At 46.7% G+C, this 18,681-nt stretch overlaps 5 protein-coding genes across 6 annotated transcripts; 3 read left to right on the forward strand and 2 right to left on the reverse strand.

Annotated features, from left to right (window-relative positions):
• Positions 1-23: 23 nt before the first annotated feature.
• Positions 24-12,120, reverse strand: LOC108659171 (uncharacterized). 2 transcript variants are annotated; one of them, XM_018111970.3, is made up of 7 exons: positions 11,147-12,120; positions 8,385-9,356; positions 7,492-8,318; positions 5,306-7,409; positions 5,028-5,167; positions 3,918-4,960; positions 24-3,860 (listed from the first exon to the last, which is right to left on the reverse strand). In XM_018111970.3, the coding sequence occupies exons 2-7, from the start codon at positions 9,165-9,167 to the stop codon at positions 3,082-3,084; spliced, it is 5,676 nt and encodes a 1,891-aa protein (XP_017967459.1). In that variant the 5' UTR covers positions 9,168-9,356; positions 11,147-12,120; the 3' UTR covers positions 24-3,081. The 2 variants fall into 2 exon arrangements, with proteins under 2 accessions (XP_017967459.1, XP_089121750.1); XM_089265624.1 differs by lacking the exon at positions 11,147-12,120 and adding an exon at positions 10,658-11,008.
• Positions 12,121-12,190: 70 nt separating this feature from the next.
• Positions 12,191-13,693, forward strand: CstF64 (cleavage stimulation factor subunit 2 CstF64). Its single transcript, XM_018111976.3, has 2 exons — positions 12,191-12,420; positions 12,477-13,693. Exons 1-2 carry the CDS (start codon positions 12,284-12,286, stop codon positions 13,621-13,623), a joined length of 1,284 nt encoding a protein of 427 aa, XP_017967465.1. The 5' UTR covers positions 12,191-12,283; the 3' UTR covers positions 13,624-13,693.
• On the reverse strand, positions 13,625-16,133 carry Cpsf73 (cleavage and polyadenylation specificity factor 73). Its single transcript, XM_018111971.3, has 5 exons — positions 15,953-16,133; positions 15,734-15,895; positions 14,382-15,673; positions 13,873-14,315; positions 13,625-13,806 (listed from the first exon to the last, which is right to left on the reverse strand). The coding sequence occupies exons 1-5, from the start codon at positions 16,024-16,026 to the stop codon at positions 13,717-13,719; spliced, it is 2,061 nt and encodes a 686-aa protein (XP_017967460.1). The 5' UTR covers positions 16,027-16,133; the 3' UTR covers positions 13,625-13,716.
• A 106-nt stretch (positions 16,134-16,239) lies between these two features.
• On the forward strand, positions 16,240-17,380 carry Gos28 (golgi SNAP receptor complex member Gos28). Its single transcript, XM_018111979.3, has 4 exons — positions 16,240-16,414; positions 16,482-16,663; positions 16,719-17,104; positions 17,169-17,380. The coding sequence occupies exons 1-4, from the start codon at positions 16,387-16,389 to the stop codon at positions 17,269-17,271; spliced, it is 699 nt and encodes a 232-aa protein (XP_017967468.1). The 5' UTR covers positions 16,240-16,386; the 3' UTR covers positions 17,272-17,380.
• Positions 17,381-17,557: 177 nt separating this feature from the next.
• On the forward strand, positions 17,558-18,446 carry LOC108659182 (mitochondrial import inner membrane translocase subunit Tim22). The gene is made up of 3 exons (XM_018111982.3): positions 17,558-17,912; positions 17,978-18,171; positions 18,228-18,446. The coding sequence occupies exons 1-3, from the start codon at positions 17,675-17,677 to the stop codon at positions 18,381-18,383; spliced, it is 588 nt and encodes a 195-aa protein (XP_017967471.1). The 5' UTR covers positions 17,558-17,674; the 3' UTR covers positions 18,384-18,446.
• The last annotated feature ends 235 nt before the right edge of the window (positions 18,447-18,681 follow it).

Raw genomic sequence — 18,681 nt, forward strand, 5'->3', positions numbered from 1 at the left:
GCATTTATTTCTTCCACAAAATGGTTTTAATTTTTTATTTTTTTGCTTTCATTGATTTTTGTTGAAATCTGTATGTAAGTTGTAAATATTTGAAAGTGGTTTTGTTGGTTTTTTTTTTCCATATTATAAGGTAATGTATTATTTAATTAATTCTCATAATGCTTATGTTGTTGTGTGTGTTTGCTTACAAACTAGAAATTTTAACTAATCGCTCCATAATCGAAACCATCGCAAACAATTATTAAAAATAAGCCTAGAGAAGTTGCAACTACTACAAATTAAATATATATTTATATGTATTATATATATTTATATATGTTGATGTATATATAAATATATACAGTACCGAGCAAAAATGAGTGAATGTTTCACAACTTTGACTTTCATCACGCATAAAAATTAAACCATACAAGCAAATCAAGATTTTTTTTTTTTTGGTTGTTTATTAGTTTGTTCTTAACACATAACAAAAACTGCAAGGCTGAATATGCCAAATTCAAAGAGTTAGAAATCAAAAACCAAAAAAATCCACATAAACTCAATTTTGCACGTTTAAAAAAAAATTAATTAACTAACAAATTTTAATATTTTGTCCAAAAACCCTTATTAGCAATAACTTTGTTGATTCTGTTCGGCATGCTCTCAACCCTACTGTGAATCTTTTCGCTTGGAATTCGCCTCCACTCCGCCTCTCCGCGCTCCCATAAGTTGTCTATGCTCGTTGGGGCTGCATCACACTGCCCTAGCCATCTTTTCACTATTGACCACAGATTTTCAATAGGATTGAGGTCGGGACTCTGTGCTGGCCAATTCATTAGGCTAAAATTTTGGTTTCCGCAGTGATCGCAGCTCAAAAGAGACGAAATTTGACTCCGAAAACTCAAGTCAAAGGTCGCAAAAAACTGTTGTCGGACTCTGATGCTCGTATAATGATGTCGGAAATGAGGAAGAACAAGCTGCTAACACCAAAGGGTGCTTCTCTAGCAATTAATAAAAATGTTAGCGAATGGACTGCTAGAAGAGCACTTCGTGGCATCGGTTATGTCTCATTCGTTAAGAAAAACAAATCTGCATTGTCAGAAAAGAATGTGAAGGCGCGTTTGAAATTTGCATGGGATCACAAAAACAGGAGCATTGATGATTGGAAACGAGTTATTTGGTCGGATGAATCAAAATTTAACCGTTTCCAATCAGATGGAAAGCCATATTGCTGGCGCAGACCTGGGGAACGCATTCAACCACACCATGTGAAGCAAACGGTCAAACATGGCGGCGGCAGCATTATGGTTTGGGGATGCTTTACTTGGTGGAACGTTGGTCCTCTACATAGAGTAGAAGGCATAATGCACAAAGAAGATTACATGAATATCCTTCAAACCCATCTTCCCAATTTTATTGATAAATGTGCTTATCCCGAAGATGAAATGGTTTTTCAACAAGATGGGGATCCAAAACATACAGCCAAAATCGTGAAGGAATGGATTGGAAACCAAAATTTTAGCCTAATGAATTGGCCAGCACAGAGTCCCGACCTCAATCCTATTGAAACTCTGTGGTCAATAGTGAAAAGTTGGCTAGGGCAGTATGATGCAGCCCCAACGAGCATAGACAACTTATGGGAGCGCGTAGAAGCGGAGTGGAGGCGAATTCCAAGCGAAATTATTTACAGTTTGGTTAAGAGCATGCCGAACAGAATCAACAAAGTTATTGCCAATAAGGTTTTTTGGACAAAATATTAAAATTTGTTAGTTAATTAATTTTTTTTTAAACGTGCAAAATTGAGTTTATGTGGATTTTTTTGGTTTTTGATTTCTAACTCTTTGAATTTGGCATATTCAGCCTTGCAGTTTTTGTTATGTGTTAAGAACAAACTAATAAACAACCAAAAAAAAAAAATCTTGATTTGCTTGTATGGTTTAATTTTTATGCGTGATGAAAGTCAAAGTTGTGAAACATTCACTCATTTTTGCTCGGTACTGTATATTCTACAAACATCGAGATGGTATTTACTTTTAGATTTATTCATTCAATATGACAGTTGTGTTCGTTTACTTTCGATCGCTGGTAGACAGTTTGTCTCTTCAGTTTAAAAAATACGTAAATTATATAACAATTTCTAAACGGGTCGCTTGCAATTTTGTATAATGTCCTATATTATATGTATGTAGGTGTAGGTGTTGGTATTGGTGTGTGCATTTGTGTTTTTGTGGCTTAGAATGTGCTCAAGTTTGGAAAACTCAAAAGTATAACGATCCATACATAGATGTATATATGTCGTTATATAGTTAAACCAATTGCAACTAACTTAAATTAACTAGATTTGTGTTGCCATTTACAAACGCATTAGACATTAAAAAAAATATATATATATATGTGTGTATCTACATAGAGATAAGTAAATACAAATGATTACAAAGAAATGTTATCAAACTAAAGTTGAGATGCTTTAAGACTACGGCGTAAAAATAAATGATAATAATAATGAATATTGCACTGAACTAGGCATGTCATTTCACTAATTGTAAATATGATTACAATCGAACAAAAATTAAAGCGATTTCATTTTGAAATAATTGTGTTTAAAACTAGCTCTTGTTTTTAGGTGTAGATGAGTGTCTATGTGGGTGTGTGTGAGTGTGAGTGGGTGGACAGTTGAAGTGTTGTCTAGGAAGCGAAAAGTGGAGCGAAAGGGGTTAACACATTCACATTTAGCTAAGTTTCTTAAACCACATTCAAATGTACGATTAGTAAAATGTTATTATAATATGATAAATTGATTTCATGTTTTGTTTTCAAGAATTGGCATTCATTCGCATATGTAAACCACACGTACATATATATGTAGATATAGATGCATTTATGTGTATGTTTATATATGTATATAGTTCAATAGGTAATACTAGTTTGTTTTTGTTGTTATTTGTAATTAACCATAGACACAGACACACAAGACACCCACACACTCCCACACTCATACACTCATACACATACACACAAAGAAGAGCCATGAATAGCTATCTAATTAATGAATTAAACTTTAGTTTAGAGTAGTCAATTAGTTGGTTGGTTAGTATATTTCATTTAAACCTCCACGGTGAATGGATCCCGTGAATGATGTATCTTCAGATGCTTATTGTGATTGGTCTTTGTCGTCGAACTCTTGCCACAGATGGTGCAGTGGAACGGACGCTCGCCCGTGTGGATGCGCCGATGCTCAATCAGATAATAATGCCGATGGAAAGACTTGTCGCACTGGTCGCAGGTGAACTTCTTGTTGCCGTGATGCTCCCGCCGATGCCGCATATAGTTGTACTTGCGTATGAACTTGCAGCCGCAGTACTCGCACGTGTACGGCTTGATCTGCTTGTGGGCGTTCATGTGATTCTTAAAGTCCAGCTCGCGCACGAATGCCTTCGGGCAGTACTCGCACTTGAACGGCTTGGCTGTGCGATTCGCATGCACCCACGAATGTATCTTGAGATTCCATTTGGTGGAGAAGCTCTTGTTGCAAATGGCGCAATCGTATTGCGGGTCTGTTGAGTGCGTCGCCATATGCGCCTTGATCGAGGTCTTGGCAAAGATCTGCTTGCACATGGGACACTCCATGGGCTCAGCGTAATCAAACTTATCCGAATGGGCCAGTCGAATGTGCCGGCGCAGCGAATTGGCGTGCACAAAACGATCGCAGCAATAGGGACAGCACTTGGGCTTCAAGTCGTGCGTCTCCTTGTGCCACAGGAAGCGCGCCTTAGACGGCAACACCTCGCCGCAGTGGCACACATACTCCTTCTTGCGCACCAGGATCTTGGTGTGACGCTTGCGATGTTGTGTTAGGTTCGAGTACCGCTTGAACTTTTTGCCTGCAAATACAGAGAGGGATTACTTTGCTTGCCTGTGGCTGCTATTCCACTACTTACCGCAAATCTTGCACTTGAGCGGTGTCTGGCCCGTGTGCATGCGCATGTGCTCCACCAGAGCGCTGCGCACCACGAACTTCTTATCGCAGATGTAGCAGCCAAACTCCTTCCAGCCCAAGTGACGCTTCAGATGCAGCGAGAAGTTTTTCCAGCGATAGAATTTCTTGCCACAGGTGAAACACTCGGCCGGATGCTCAGTCAGATGAGCATCGTACAGCTTGACAGAGGGGAAGTCGGTGCGGCACACGTAGCATAGGAATATGGATTTCTCCATGGCCTTTTGCTCCAGCTCGCTGAGATTGTTGCGCTCTTGGCCCAGCTTGGACTCGTTGTACGCAATGAGCATGCGATACAGAGCAGCCAGCTTGGCCGCTGGCGTGGTCATGGCCAGCGGCGGTATGGTCGGCTTCTCGTCCAATTCTGTGACGCCCGCAGGCGGTTTCATGTCTGGATCTCGACCGTTCTCATCGCTGCCATTGAGCAGGCCGGAGTCCTTAACGTCGGGCAGCTCGGAATGGCCCAGCAGTTGCTCGGAGGCATCCTGCTTATCGTGGCAGTGCTCCTGCTTAATCTTTACAATGCCATCCTTGGAATCCTCATGCATAATGTCGGCATTGCTGTGCCCCGCTGCCTGCAGCAATTGGTGCTGTTGCCCCTGCGCCTGCTGCTCCTGCGGTCCCGCCAAGCTGCTATTGACCAAAGCCTGCGTGCAGATGAGGCGTCGATTCTGGCGCACATAGTTGTGCTCGCCAATCATGTGCGCATTGCGCTCCTTCAGCTTCTCGAAGATGGCCACACAGTGCGGGCATTTGTAGATCTTGCGACGCGGCGGCTTCCGCTGCGCCAGGGCTGCGGCCACAGCCTCCGCTTCGGCAGCAGCACGCGATGTCGAGGCTATTGGTGGACCAGCCAGCAATGCCGACGACGACGAGGAAGTGGTGGGCTGTGCATCCAGCAAATGATTGTTTCTAGTCGAGCCCGGGGAGGCATCCAGCTGTCCCGCCGTATGCGTATACTCCGCAGCAACAGCGTTGAAATCAAAACTGGAATGCGGGCAAGAGCGATATTTGAAATATATAAGCATATGCTCAGGAATAGACAAATACTAACCGCTTTTGCTCACGCTCCGGCTGCTGCTGGCCACTGAGATCCTGCGCCGGATAGTAATCTTGGCGCCAATCGGCCAGCTGCTGATTGTAGCCATCCGCAAACTGATTCCTAAAGTAACGCTGTGACAAGTCGCCGTACATCTGAAATGAGTGACAGTTGATAAACTTTATAAATTCAATACATATTTGGATTGATGATAAGATGTGTATCTATATATATGTTTATATAGATAAACGATATATAATTGTGATTTAATACAATATTAATATATGGGTTACCGATTGACTCCACGAGTTCTCAATGTCACAGTTGCTCTCCTGCTCGGAGATTTCACCCTTGGCGGGCATTTTCTCATCGGTGCGTATGTTCAGACCCAGGCCACCCACCAAGCTGCTCTCGGTGGCGGCGGCCGCGAAGGAGGAGGATGTGGTGGACGCAGAGGCCGAGGGCAAGTGGCTGCTGCTATTGCTTAACTGCTCCCGCTTGCAGGCATCCAGATCCAAGTACTTGGCCTCGCTCACATCGCTGTCCACGGCTGCCACGCTGCAGCACTCCACAGCCGCAAGTGCGGCAATGAAATTGCTAGACTGCTCCACATTGGAGCTGTGTGCTGAAGTGCTGGGCTGTGGCTGTGGCTGCGACTGCGACTGCGACTGTGGCTGTGGCTGATACCACGAGGCCATTGTGGATTGCTGTTTGCCCACGCGAAACGTGGCATTCATGGAGCAATCCTGATCCAGGACTGAGGAGTTGCTGGAGGAAGAGGCTAGTGTGGCCGCATTGGTGGCCTCGCTCGAGCCGTGTTGCGGATGCTGCAGCACCTGCTGCTGCTGCTGTTGCATGCCGAATGGTGCAAAGGTTGAGGCAGTGGATGCTGCTGTTGCCGTCGTTGTTGCTGCTGCTGCTGCTGCTGCAGTTGGGGTTCCATGCTGATGGTACAGGAAATTGAAATCTGTAAAGGAGGACGGCTGCTGCGATTGCTGTACGGCTTGCTGCGCTGCCGGCTGCTGCTGCGATTGATGCGACTGCTGCTGCTGCTGCAGCTGCGCGTGCTGCGAGTCGGAGGCATAGGAAGACGAGGAGGATATCACGATTTCATCCACCTCTAGATTGTTATCTGGCAGAATGTACTCGTCGCCCGGCTTAGCTGGTGGCTTGGGCACACCGCTGCTGCCGCTGGCAAAGACGGAGCCCGCCGAGGCGAAGCTGGCCGCGTTCACCACAAACGTGGTCTGGTTGCTGTTGCCCGCCGGCGGCTGCTGCTTCGAGTTGGCAAACTCGAGCAGCACGCGCGCATCGTCGTCGTTGACTGCCGAGTGCTTCCGCGCCTGCTGGGCGGCGTAGCTGTTGGTCAAATGCTTTTCCAATATGCTGCCACTGCCGGAGACATGCTCCCCAGCCTCGCTCTTGATCTGCAACGGCTCTGCGGATGCCTTCGATGATATGCTGAGTGGTTCGGCGCTGTTGCTGCTGCTGGCGCCACTGCCGCTGCCGCTACTGCTGCTGCTGCTGGCAGCGCTGTTATCAGTCTTATTGGTCGTTGCCGACGTCGACGCCGTCCCTGTGGCCTTTGGCTTGATGACTAACTTCTTGGGCCCGCGATGCTGCGCTGGCGCCGAAAAGCGTTGCGGCAGCAGCACCGTCGGCTCCACCTCCACCTTCATGGGCGGCGGCTGCGTGAGATCGTCGGTGGCCACATTTGCGCTAGCAGCGGCGCTGCTGGTGCTGGCCATTCGGATGACGCTGGTGGTGCCGTGGCCACTGTTGCTGCTGCTGCTGCCAGTGGCATGCTCCAGGCTATGCTTCTGCTCCATGACCTGCATCTCATCTCTGACGGTATCGTAGTCATCCATGGGCTCCTCCTTCTCCACCTTGACCAAGGGTATGGGCGCCACAGCGGCAAATGGGCGCGTGGCACTAATTCGACTGGAAGCCACAATGTTGCCCACAAGATCCAGATACTCGTTCATGTTGAGCGGCACATCGCTGAGCACGGTCACACGATTCTTTTTCGACTTGTTCGAGTTGGTGCTGCAGGACGCGGCAGCGGCTGCTCCACTGCTCGTCGAAGGCGCCGTGGATAGTGGACCAGGTGCGGGCGACGCAGCCGGTGGGACATGCGATTGCTGAGCCTGCTGCTGTTGCTGCTCCAGCTGGTGCTCGCTCTCGGCACAGCTGCTGCCTATGCTCATGAAGTCATCCTCATCCTCCGGCTGATGTTTGTTGGCCCTTTTGTGCTTCCGCCCATTTGCCTTTGCTTTGCGTGACTTTTTCGTTGTCGTCTTGTGTGAAGCTCTACTACGGCTATCCTCGTGCTCATCGTCGCCATCCTCCACATGATCCTCCATCTTCAGGTGGTCCTCAGCATCGCTGTTGGCCCAGCTAAAAAGAGGAATTTCATGTTTAAATAAGGGCAAGAATATTGACTGAGTTAAGCATATTAAAAGTCACTATCAAGGCTTACCCCTTGTCATCCTCCTCCTCGTCTTCCTCTTCGTCGTCTTCGTCATCGTCGTGTATGTGCAGGACGCTGGGCGGCGACTGATAGATGCGCTCAATCACCGAGAATTCACCGTCCTCCTTCTCCACGCACTCTACGATGTGCTTGGGAGTCTCTTGGACAATGAAGTCGCCGTTCTCCCGCTCCAAGTAGTGAGCCACTGGCGACTCGGCGTAACGCAGCACGGACGCACTGGACGAGGCGGGAGAGGCGCAGGCAGCTTGCGCCGCAGCATTCAGCAGCGCACCAAATGGCGAATTGGTTGCCTGGCGACTGCTGCTAGCGCGCCCAACGGAAATGGAGGACATCAAGGCAGAGGAGGAGCTGGCAGCTGTGCAGCTAGCAACGGCATAATTGCTGCTGCTGCTGCTGCTGCTGCCGCCGCCGCCGCCGCTGCTACTGCTGCTGCTGCTGGCTGCTGCAAGAGACTGTTGATGCTGTGGCGGATATTGCAGTCTTAATGAGGCAGTCGACAATGCTGACGGAATCGTGAGCTGTGGCGGTGGCGGTGGCGGTGGATTCAGGAAGATATCCGTGTGGAGTTTACTATGCTTGCCACTCGGTGGTGCAAGGTTAATGTTATGTTGCAAGGTTATGTGTTGCTGTTGTGGGTGCTGCTGCTGCTGCTGTTGTTGCTGCTGCTGCTGGTGTTGATGTTGCTGCTGCTGCTGCTGCTGCTGTTGTTGTTGTTTGTTTTGGTTGTGCTGAGATCGAATTTGACTGATGGCGGCGCCATAGGCGGGCGGTGGCTTCTGATGTGATTGTGTTGCTGTCGCCTGCTGCGCAAAGAGCTGCAAGAGAGAACAAACATTCTTAATTGATACACAAGGCGTGTGGAAAGCTATTGAGACACTCACCTGCAGAGGTGGCGGCGGTGGCAGCGCTGCTGCATAGGTATACTTCAGAGCCGGCTGCTGCTGCTGCTGTTGCTGTTGTTGCTGAAGGTGGGCAAAGTGGGCAGCCTGCTGGTGCGAGGCTAGATACTGATGCTGTTGCTGCGGCTGTTGTTGCGGCGGTTGTTGCTGGTGTGGCGCCTGTGGTATGACCAGCGTGGTGGCACCACGTGCAAAGCCGTGCACCGCAGTCGGTGCCGTTGGCGTCTGCTGGGGTTGCTGTTCATAGCGATAGTCGGAATAGATGGCGGTCACGCTGCTTGTGGTGGGTGTGTTTGATGCGTTGGCTGGCGCCTCAGTCGTGGGTGGCGCGTTTTTTACTGCCTTTATCGGTGGATTGCTCAATTTGTTGTTGTTGTTGCCGCAGCTGCTATTGCTGATGCTGTTGCTGCTGCTGCTGCTGCTGGGCAACGCAGCCTTGGCTGTTGTTGATTTAGTTGCTGCCGCTGCAGCTGCAGCTGTTGCTGGTGGTGCTGGTGGAGGTGGTGGTGGTGTTGGTGAAGATGCTGGTACAACTGGTTTGACATCAACCGCATTCGTGGCTGACAATGAGGTGGAGCTCGTGGCGCCATCGCCTGAGAGCAAAGCTGCTGCCAGGGCGCTGCCCATGCCATTGTTGTTCACAATGGTCATTTGCACCAGCGCCTTGATGACCTGTTCCTTGGGATGTGTCTCCAGATGATCGGAGAGATTCATGCCCGCGTGCAGGTACAAGGTGCACACGGGGCACTGCACACTGTCCACCATGATGATGATTGGGCTGCTAACGCTGGTTAATCAAGCTCGTATGGTTGCAGCTGCTGCACTCGTCCTCTGACGCTTCCTCTCCCTCTCTCTCGTTCTCTGTCGCGCTCAATATCAATTTAGAGTCATAAAACTGTGACTTTCGGTGCAGTTGCTCGTGTGGCGGCCATTTTGCTCAATCCTTGAGCGGCGCTGCAAGTGAAGAGAATAAAAATAAAAATAAACAAATTGTACGTGATGTTGACGTGTGTACATATACGATGCATATGTATATTTATGCGAAGCTCGATAATAATTGCCGTAAGCTGACACTGATATCCAACTGATATGGCAAAAGCGAAGAATGCAAACCCCGGATCGTTGCCACATAATCTGCGAAAACGTGCATTATTTATTTACTCACAGCTAAAGCTCTGGCTAAGGGGAAATTTAAGTGTATTGCCTCTCTCACAAACACCAAGTGAGGCGGCGGCGACTAAGCAAAGGACGTGAATCGTGAACCGAAATCAAAAACAACAAATAAACATAACTATGCGTATGTATTGTAGTGCCTATTATGCAGCTACATATATGATGAGCGAGTGTGTGTGTGTGTGTGCAACGGGAACGGGAAACGGAGACAACAACAGCATCGGTTAAAGCTTCGTCCGGCTGTGAACTGCTTGCTATGGAGGAAGAAGAGCACCGAGTGCAAATGGAATGGAATGGAATGCCCAGTTGTGCCAACAGCAGCAGCAGCAACAACAACAACAACAACAACAGCAACTTTTGGAACAGCTTTTTCTGTGCATTCAACTTGTGAGGACGATGAGCACACGGCAACATCGCGATAATGACGAGTTATTTGCTGGGCATGAGCAATAAATGCAATGAATCAGCGAATACTGTGACTTTTCAATACAACACACACTAAACTTCAGTGACTGTGATTTTCAAATGATTTATGCGACCGATTTAGATCAATAATTTGCGCAAATAAGGCATGCAAAACTTACTTTACTTTTATATACAAATAACTAACTTCATTAATATGATCAAGTTCTTTAGTTTTCAAGCGTTTCAAATGGCATCAGAAATATTTGCTGCATGCGATGGGCATTTTCGTTACCAATATTATTGTTATAACTCGATATGTGTAAACATTTGCATTCCAATGCGTTGTCGCACCTTAACAGCAATAGAAAGGAAGTTTATTTTGTATCTCGAAGCCCTTCTTTTATGCAAGAATTCCAGCTGCGAGAGAAAACAGCTGCTCAGCACAAACAGCAGAAATGATTCTCCAATTATCTATCATGCTTTGCAAAGCACTTTTCTTTGTGCTTAATCTACTTATCAATCAAGACTAGCTAAGCAATGCTTTCAAGTTAACAGTAACTATGGGATATTGGTTTAAATGTACCGTAATTACCCACTATGATCTAAATGCCCACTAAGAATATCGATATTCTTCACAAGTACTCAATCGCACTATTAGTACACACACACACACATACACACACTTATGATTACGAGTGTGTGTATACTCGAGTACATCGTCGCTCATCTGTGCTCTAGCGCTGCTCTGTTGTTGTTGTTGTTAAGCACTGGCAATGCCGCTGGAAATGGTCAACTTTTTGCGTAGTTTTTTTTTTTCGTGTACATCCACAATGGGTAATTTTTTGTTTGTTTTATTTTATCTAAATATTTTTGTTGTATGTATTGGTCGTATATGGGCACTACACGTATAAGGGTTGTGCTGGGGCTGCACAAAAATAAAAACAGCAGCAATGTCTACGTCTGTTGCTATTGATTTTTCCTTCGAGCGAAGCTTACAATGCAAAGCGATGAACAAGTCGCACAAAAATCAAAAGTGCGTGAGTAGCACATACACGTACATACATACATACAAACATCGATACCTCCTCTCCAATGAGTACATACATTTACATTACAAAACTAAAAGAACTCATGTGAAGAGTGCAATTGCCACCTTCTTTACCTACCTTCTCGCTTGTACTGCTACTGCTGCAGCGGTGTGTGTGTTAGTATGATCTTGCTCAGGACAGCTAACTGCGGGCTATGCCGAGCTCTGATTGCGTTTCGTATTCTGATGCGTTGATTTTCCACATACGCACAAAGCACTACCGTTTGCTATACTTGCCCATACACACACACGCACACACACACATGCACAACAAGGTAGACACAATTTCAGAGTATTTCCGCTTTGTGTTTCTTTAATTTTCTCTGCTCTCTTTTGAATTCATTCAAGGAGAGAAGTCCACACACACACACATTGACAACAATGTTTTATGAGCACTAATTGTAAATGAATTGTAATTGCATTTGTATGGGATATGTGTTCAATAAAAACTTTTTATACATATACAGGCGGCGTCAATATCGATCGTCGTCTGTGCGTGTGTGTGCCTGTTGAAGGCAAGGGCAAGATTTCTCCAATAAACATGCGGGGGTACGGAACAGAGCGTAGTATCCTTGATGGGGCACCTGCAGCTGTTATTATATGTGTATGTATGTATTTTGTATGTGTATATAATTGCTGCGTTGTGGTTTGGGAGCTCCTTGGTCTTGGTCTGGTCGTCGCCTCTTCGCCTCGTTCAATGACACAGAAATCTTTCTTCTCGTCTTCTGCTTTGTGCGCTCCTTCTTCAATATACAACTGAGCTTTTATATACATATATGCTGTGAGTGCGAGGCCATTGCTGCGTTTATCTTCATGTGTGTGTGCGTGTGTGTGCTACACACAAAGTAAATTTTCAATCACGTTTTTCATGCACTTGGTATAGATTTTCCTTCGGGCATTTATGCTAAACGGATGCACGCCTTTATTAGCCACAACTTGGTGATATTTTTAGTGATTTAAATTCACTTTGCACTATTAAATAGCCGTCATTTCGATTTCACCTTGCGACAAATGAAAAATTACAACACCAGGCGTTAGAGTGCTGTAAAACTTATGATTTTAGCGTTTCAATGTTTGCCAACACTACACTGTGCTGAGCAACTCTGTGTGGCTGCAGCATTGGGAATTTTTTTTAGCCGACTGTGGCATTCGCACTCAGAACAATTAATAGCAATTAATAATATTATTTATCAAACGTCAAATAAACAATATTAAAATGGCCGATAAAGCACAAGAACAGAGTATTATGGACAAGTCCATGCGGTCAGTGTTCGTAGGCAACATACCCTACGAAGCTACCGAGGAGAAGCTAAAGGAAATTTTCAGTGAAGTCGGTCCGGTACTTTCGCTTAAGTAAGCCTCAGTGATCTGTAAATCAGAATTACTTATAAATAATATTTCCATTACAGACTTGTGTTTGATCGCGAGAGTGGCAAACCCAAAGGATTTGGCTTCTGCGAGTACAAGGACCAGGAAACTGCTCTGAGTGCCATGCGCAATCTCAATGGCTACGAAATTGGTGGGCGCACTTTGCGAGTGGACAATGCGTGTACAGAGAAATCACGCATGGAGATGCAGCAGCTGTTGCAGGGACCACAAGTAGAGAATCCCTATGGCGAACCCTGTGACCCAGACGATGCACCTGAATTGATTACCAAAACAGTTGCCTCCCTGCCGCCGGAACAGATGTACGAGCTGATGAAGCAAATGAAGTTGTGCATTGTAAGCAATCCCTCGGAAGCACGCCAGATGCTTATGCTGAATCCGCAGCTGGCCTATGCTCTGCTTCAGGCCATGGTGGTGATGCGCATCGTTGATCCGCAACAGGCATTGGGTATGCTCTTCAAGGCTAACCAAATGCCTCCCGTTCTGGGTGGCAACCCACACGCTAATTCGGGTCCCATGCCCATGGGATCAGCGCCACAGCAGCAACCAGCGCCGCAGCAGCCGCCCGTACAGCCAGGGAGTGTTGGTGGTCCTGGACCGATGCAACCCATGCCAGTGTCCGGCCCGAACTTCAATAATATGCATTCGAATGACATCGATTTGCGCATGGTGCCCGGTGGGCCGGTTAACATGGATCCACGTATGATGGGTCGTAATATGGACCAGGACATGCGTCAAGTGCCAGGCCCCATGCCCAATCCTGTACCGCCGCCACTTATGGATCCACGCACTCGGGCCCAAATGCAGCCGCAACAACAGCAAGGACCGCCATCCGCACCCATTCCATACCCAAGCGATCCACGCCAACGTCCAATGGATCCTCGTCTACGTGGTGCCATGCCGCCAGGTCCGGTGCAACAGCAGCAGCAGCCGCCTCCACAGGTACAGCAGACAGTGACGCAGCAGCAGCAATCGGCGGCGTTACAGCTGCAAAGTCGATTGGGTGCCCATGGCGTGTTGCCGTCGGATGCCTCGGACCAAGAGAAGGCCGCACTCATTATGCAGGTGTTGCAGTTATCTGACGATCAGATTGCGCAGCTCCCGCCTGAGCAACGCGCCAGCATTCTGGTGCTCAAGGAGCAAATAGCCAAAACCCGAACCGCACGATAAATAAATAGTTTGCGACTTTTATTGTACAACATATGAATGGAAAACTAATAATAAAGATTAATCAAGAGGATTCACATTGGGTTTGGAATTGTGTCAATGAACAGAGACCAAGGTCTGGTGCAGCTTCTGCACGGTGGTATTCAGCATTTGCCGCAGCACCTCATCCTCAACGCATTGCACAGTCTGTAATTGAAGAGATTTAGCATTTGTAAATATTATAATTATTCTCCTCTGTGAATTAGTTTTTACCAATGTTTCCAGATTGATCTCGGCGTGCTTGCCGCTGACTGTAACCGGCAGCAAGTCGCCTTTGAATAGCTTGGGCACACAGCTGTCGCCGAAGGTGTCCTGCAGCGTCTCGATGAGGCACTCGCGAAAGCGGGATTCCTCCGATTTGGTCTGCTTGGTGGCACCCTTGATGTTGGTGCCACCCAGCTCGGATTGCATTAGGCAGGCCAGCACGGCATCCGCATAGACATCATTCACATGGGTGGCATGCCACTCCATGATAATAATCTTTTGCTCCACGATCAGTTCGACGCAGTTGAAGACGCGCAACTTGCGATCCGGCTCAATGATCTCCACACAGCCAGCGCCAATGCGATCGAGCAGCAGTTGAAGCGTGGCCAGAGAACTGGTCCAGGGTATCGACTGACGCTGGGTGACCACCGACATGCTCATGTCGGTGTACTCTGAAAGAGAAGGGGCGGAGATTCAGTAAAAGCTATCCAGGTGAATAACTTCTTAATTCTACTTACTGCCCAGATCCGAGGGAGCTAACAGATGGTACTTGAAATCGCGCTTTACGAGCACGCCGGAGAGCTTGCTGCCCACCTCGGGCTTCTTAGCTGCCAGATGACCCATCACCTTAGCTGTCTTTTCGCCGCGGAAATAGAGATCTACAGCGTGAGTATTGCGGGGATTATAGAACTTGATGTCCGTGCTGGCATCTGCTTCATATTCACGCTGCAGCGCCAGCTTCAAGCGCGACATCTCATTCTGTTCCCCGTGGACGAGCACCACATGGTTAGGTCTCAGCATGCGAATAAATTCGCTAGTCTGCTGGTAGTCTGTATGCGCCGAGAAGGATATGTAGTCGACGGACATGTTGAGCGGTAGCTTCTGACCAGACAGGGTTGTGATCTCCTCGGGCTCGGATAAGATGGTCTTGGCCAAAGTGCCCTCCACACAATAGCCGGCAATGATGACGCCATTCTTGGGATCTGTGCACCAGCTCTCGAAGAGCTCCCGCGACAGGCCCGACTGCATCATACCCGGCGACGCCATGATGACGCATGGTCCAATATCGTCAAAGTGATCAATGCCCTTCAAATTGGAAATATGACGAAAGACAAATGGATTGTTCACAGCGATCTGACGCCGAATGCGATCATTCATGGCATTGATGTAGGTCTGATAGACGGCCATGCACTTCTTGGCCAGCGAGGACGCATAGTAGATGGGTATTTCGTGCAGATCCGGATTCTGGGACCAGAACTCATCCAATATCAGCAACAACTCCTGAGCACGGCCCAAGGCGAAGACCGGAATGAGGCAGCGTCCGCCCTGCATTACGATTTTCTGCACCAGCGATGTGAAGCGACTCTCGCGATCTTCGCGCTTCTCGTGTATGTGTGTGCCATAGGTTGACTCTGTGATCAGCACATCTGGCTTTTTGGGCGGCACCTCGGCGGCCATCAAATGGCGATCCTCCTGGCGCGAAAAGTCGCCCGTATAAAGGATTTTAATGCCAGCGATCTCAATCATAAACATTGCAGCGCCCAGAACATGGCCAGCGTTGTAGGCGCAGAAGCGGACACCCATCACATCTCGTTCCTCGTGAAAATTGATTGTCTCGATTTTCTCCATGGATGCCTCCAGATCAGCTTCAGTGTAAAGCATCTGCTCGGTGGATATGTTGCTGATCTTAATATAATCTGAGAGCATCCAGCGATAAATGGCTTTGGTGGCATGTGTCATAAAGCAGCGACCGCGAAAGCTTGTCTTCATAAGGAACCATGGCAGAGCCCCACAGTGATCCAGATGGAAACTAGAAGTCAAATTAAAATATATTGAATAGGCAATTAAAATTTGAAACTTTTAAACGCACTGTGATATAAATAACAAGTCAATTTCATCAGCTTCTATCAAATCCACATAGGGCAGGGCATCCATGCCAGACAGTCCCGGGTGTATGCCACAGTCCAACATTATTTTCTTGCCCTTGAACTCCAGCATGATGCAGGAGCGTCCCACTTCTTGGCCAGCTCCACTGGAAGAGGGAAAGATTAACATCAATCTTCATTTAAGAAAGTTACTGGCTACTTACAGCGGCTTGATTTGTAACAGATCACTCTCTTCATCTGGCACTCGGGTGTCATTATTTGATTGGGCTTGCGCCATTCTTTTTTATTTGATTAAATTATGGTTTTATACTTTCGATGTTTGCCGGCAACAAAAACGCGTTCAATTATTTCACATATGATGTCTGCAATAATCGATTAGCAATTATCGATTGTCATAAGAGAAACTTAAAAAATACTGTCTCTTTGTTTTGAAATACATATATTATTTATATTTTGATGCGGAAATAGAATATCAATTTAACCAAGTTCTTAGTACTGCCTTAAAAATTTTACAGATTATCTTTAATTAATATGATAAAGAAAAATACCAAATGAGCAGGTTATTGCAGCCCTAGTATCTGTAGTTGAATTTCATTGTATTTGTTGTGCATGCAAGTAAATATAATATCTTAATCAAATGCAAATGGTTGGCTCTAGCTACGATGGTAAATATGTGTGCCAAACTGTTCACCTGCTTATGTGCTTATACTGCTTTTTGAAACAATCACCAAGTGCTACGCAAGCAGGCGCGCACCCTGGAAAATGAAATTGACCTCAAACTTGTGGCATTCAGCAAAATCGGAGCTGGCAGCAGCATAAGCAGCAGCAATAGCAGCGCTGCTGACACATCACCTCTGCTCGGCGAACATGTATTCGATTCACTGTCTGCTGAAATAGAGCAAATGCTCGACAAAGTAAGATACAAACACTTTACAAATTATATCCAAGTGATCCAATTAATGCCTTCAGTTATCAACACTGAATGAATCGATGTCGGAGCTGCCCGCAACTGGAAGCGCTGCAATGCACACTCTGCAGCGGCACAGGGAAATACTCCAGGGCTATAGACAGGAGTTCAACAAGATCTGTGCCAATCACACGATGCGCATCGAGCGAGAGGAACTCTTGCGTGGCTCAGGGCTGGCCACTAGCGGTAGTCCGTCGATCTCCGGCCTGAGTCGTCGGGAGATGTATATGAAGGAGAGCGGGCACTTGAGTAGCGCCAGCAACATGGTCAATGATCAGATTAACATCGCCATCGAGACGCGCGATAACCTGCATGCACAGCGACAGGCATTCAAGCGACTGCAGACTCGCCTCAACGACATTTCCAATCGTTTTCCCCTAATATCAAGGTAATATAACAAAGGAAATTGTATTTGCGAAATACCTAACTCAATTTTTAATTGTATATTGCAGTTTGATACAGCGCATCAATATCAAAAAGCGACGAGATTCGCTTATCTTAGGGGCTGTAATTGGCTTCTGTGTCATTTTGCTGCTAATTTATGCCTTTAATTAAGGCGAAGCTTTTGACACATTTCTGACAATTATTTCTGTATGTTTTCTCCATTTGGTATATGTATGTGTATAATCAACTTGTGATAGCAATAAAATGTAATATTTAGGTATATGCCAGTTCATTAAAAAAAAAACCAAAAATATATAAATTAAATGTACAAATTAAAAGAGGGAAAACGTAGTTATGCCCAATTTTTAAATTCAAAGCTAACTTAACGAATCGTTAATTTGTCGACAATCGATAGGGCTGTTATCGAAATATTTTAATGGTATCTGACAACTCTGACGCAACAGCTGCTGCTTGCGATGTGATAACAATTTTAACTATTTCCACACGCGTCTTAAATTTACATAGTTTCATCCAAATACTGTATAAAAAATAGATTGTTTAATAAAACACAGTCATGTCAGTGGTACCCAAGGATGATCCCAAGTCCGCTGAGGCGCCCAAGCCCAGAGTCTTAGACACTGCGGAGCTTGACAGAATGGCCATGCATTTTGTGGGCAATCTGAACAGATATCGCGAGAATATAGTAATACCCAAAGGCAATGGGCCGGTCAAAATCAAAACAAACGAGGAGAAGCTCATCGAAACAGCCGTGGAGAGCTGTGCCTTCAAAAGTGCTATGGCCTGTGTAATGGGTGAGTTGAAACTGGGAGAGCATTTATGATGGGAGTTGCTCATCTTTATTGATTTTCCTTGCCAGGCTATGGACTGGGCGCTGCTTTGGGCTTGTTCAGCGCCTCCGTAAATCCAAATATGGCCGATCCGTTCGCCAATGAAAAGAAACAGACGGCGCGTGAGGTGTTCCGTGAGATGCGCGCCACAACGCATTCATATGCCAAGAATTTCGCGTTAATTGGCGCCGTCTTCTCTGTGGTTGAGTGCACCATCGAAAGCGTAAGTGAGGCGACGTGTGAATTGCTCACTCTTATATCTGCATTTCTATTCATCAGCAACGTGGTGTCACCGATTGGCGTAACGGCACCTATGCAGGCGGCATTACCGGCGGCTTGATTGGTCTGCGAGCGGGCATCAAGGCAGGCATCATTGGCGGCCTGGGTTTTGCGGCATTCTCCACGGCGATTGATTACTATATGCATATGAGATAAGGGGTGTAGTTAACATCGTGTGTATATATGTAGCTCGTATAAATGTTTGTTCTTAATTACAAATCTCGTCTTTATGTCTGTCATTGACCTTTAAAGTTGCCGCACCGGAAATGCACGCAAATCAACGTTTAACGAGCTCGGCACGACGAAGCTTTTCCTGCAGTTGGAGCCATTATTTAAGGCACACAGGCACAGCTGCTGCACATTAATATTGAAGCATTGAAATGCGCAGCCGCGCAGTGGCGCATTTCGGCAGTGGCATAAACAATGTGCCACAGTCTAAAATTCGGGCAGCGAC

This window comes from Drosophila navojoa, chromosome 2, assembly GCF_054131105.1.
Source record: "Drosophila navojoa isolate 15081-1374.11 chromosome 2, UAZ_NAV_1.0, whole genome shotgun sequence".
Taxonomy (NCBI): domain Eukaryota; kingdom Metazoa; phylum Arthropoda; class Insecta; order Diptera; family Drosophilidae; genus Drosophila; species Drosophila navojoa.

Excerpts from the sequence above, each read along its gene's own strand:
- LOC108659171 (XM_018111970.3), bottom strand. The coding sequence starts at position 9,167 with ATGGTGGACAGTGTGCAGTGCCCCGTGTGCACCTTGTACCTGCACGCG. Across the intron at positions 7,410-7,491 it reads GAGGAGGAGGATGACAAGGG|CTGGGCCAACAGCGATGCTG; the intron begins GTAAGCCTTGAT and ends TCCTCTTTTTAG. Across the intron at positions 3,861-3,917 it reads GCTCAAGTGCAAGATTTGCG|GCAAAAAGTTCAAGCGGTAC; the intron begins GTAAGTAGTGGA and ends CTGTATTTGCAG.
- CstF64 (XM_018111976.3), top strand. The coding sequence starts at position 12,284 with ATGGCCGATAAAGCACAAGAACAGAGTATTATGGACAAGTCCATGCGG. Across the intron at positions 12,421-12,476 it reads GGTCCGGTACTTTCGCTTAA|ACTTGTGTTTGATCGCGAGA; the intron begins GTAAGCCTCAGT and ends TTTCCATTACAG.
- Cpsf73 (XM_018111971.3), bottom strand. The coding sequence starts at position 16,026 with ATGGCGCAAGCCCAATCAAATAATGACACCCGAGTGCCAGATGAAGAG. Across the intron at positions 15,674-15,733 it reads GACTTGTTATTTATATCACA|TTTCCATCTGGATCACTGTG; the intron begins GTGCGTTTAAAA and ends TTTGACTTCTAG. Across the intron at positions 14,316-14,381 it reads AGCTCCCTCGGATCTGGGCA|AGTACACCGACATGAGCATG; the intron begins GTAAGTAGAATT and ends CTTCTCTTTCAG.
- Gos28 (XM_018111979.3), top strand. The coding sequence starts at position 16,387 with ATGCAAATGGTTGGCTCTAGCTACGATG. Across the intron at positions 16,664-16,718 it reads TAGAGCAAATGCTCGACAAA|TTATCAACACTGAATGAATC; the intron begins GTAAGATACAAA and ends TAATGCCTTCAG. Across the intron at positions 17,105-17,168 it reads CGTTTTCCCCTAATATCAAG|TTTGATACAGCGCATCAATA; the intron begins GTAATATAACAA and ends TGTATATTGCAG.
- LOC108659182 (XM_018111982.3), top strand. The coding sequence starts at position 17,675 with ATGTCAGTGGTACCCAAGGATGATCCCAAGTCCGCTGAGGCGCCCAAG. Across the intron at positions 17,913-17,977 it reads TGCTATGGCCTGTGTAATGG|GCTATGGACTGGGCGCTGCT; the intron begins GTGAGTTGAAAC and ends TTTCCTTGCCAG. Across the intron at positions 18,172-18,227 it reads TTGAGTGCACCATCGAAAGC|CAACGTGGTGTCACCGATTG; the intron begins GTAAGTGAGGCG and ends TCTATTCATCAG.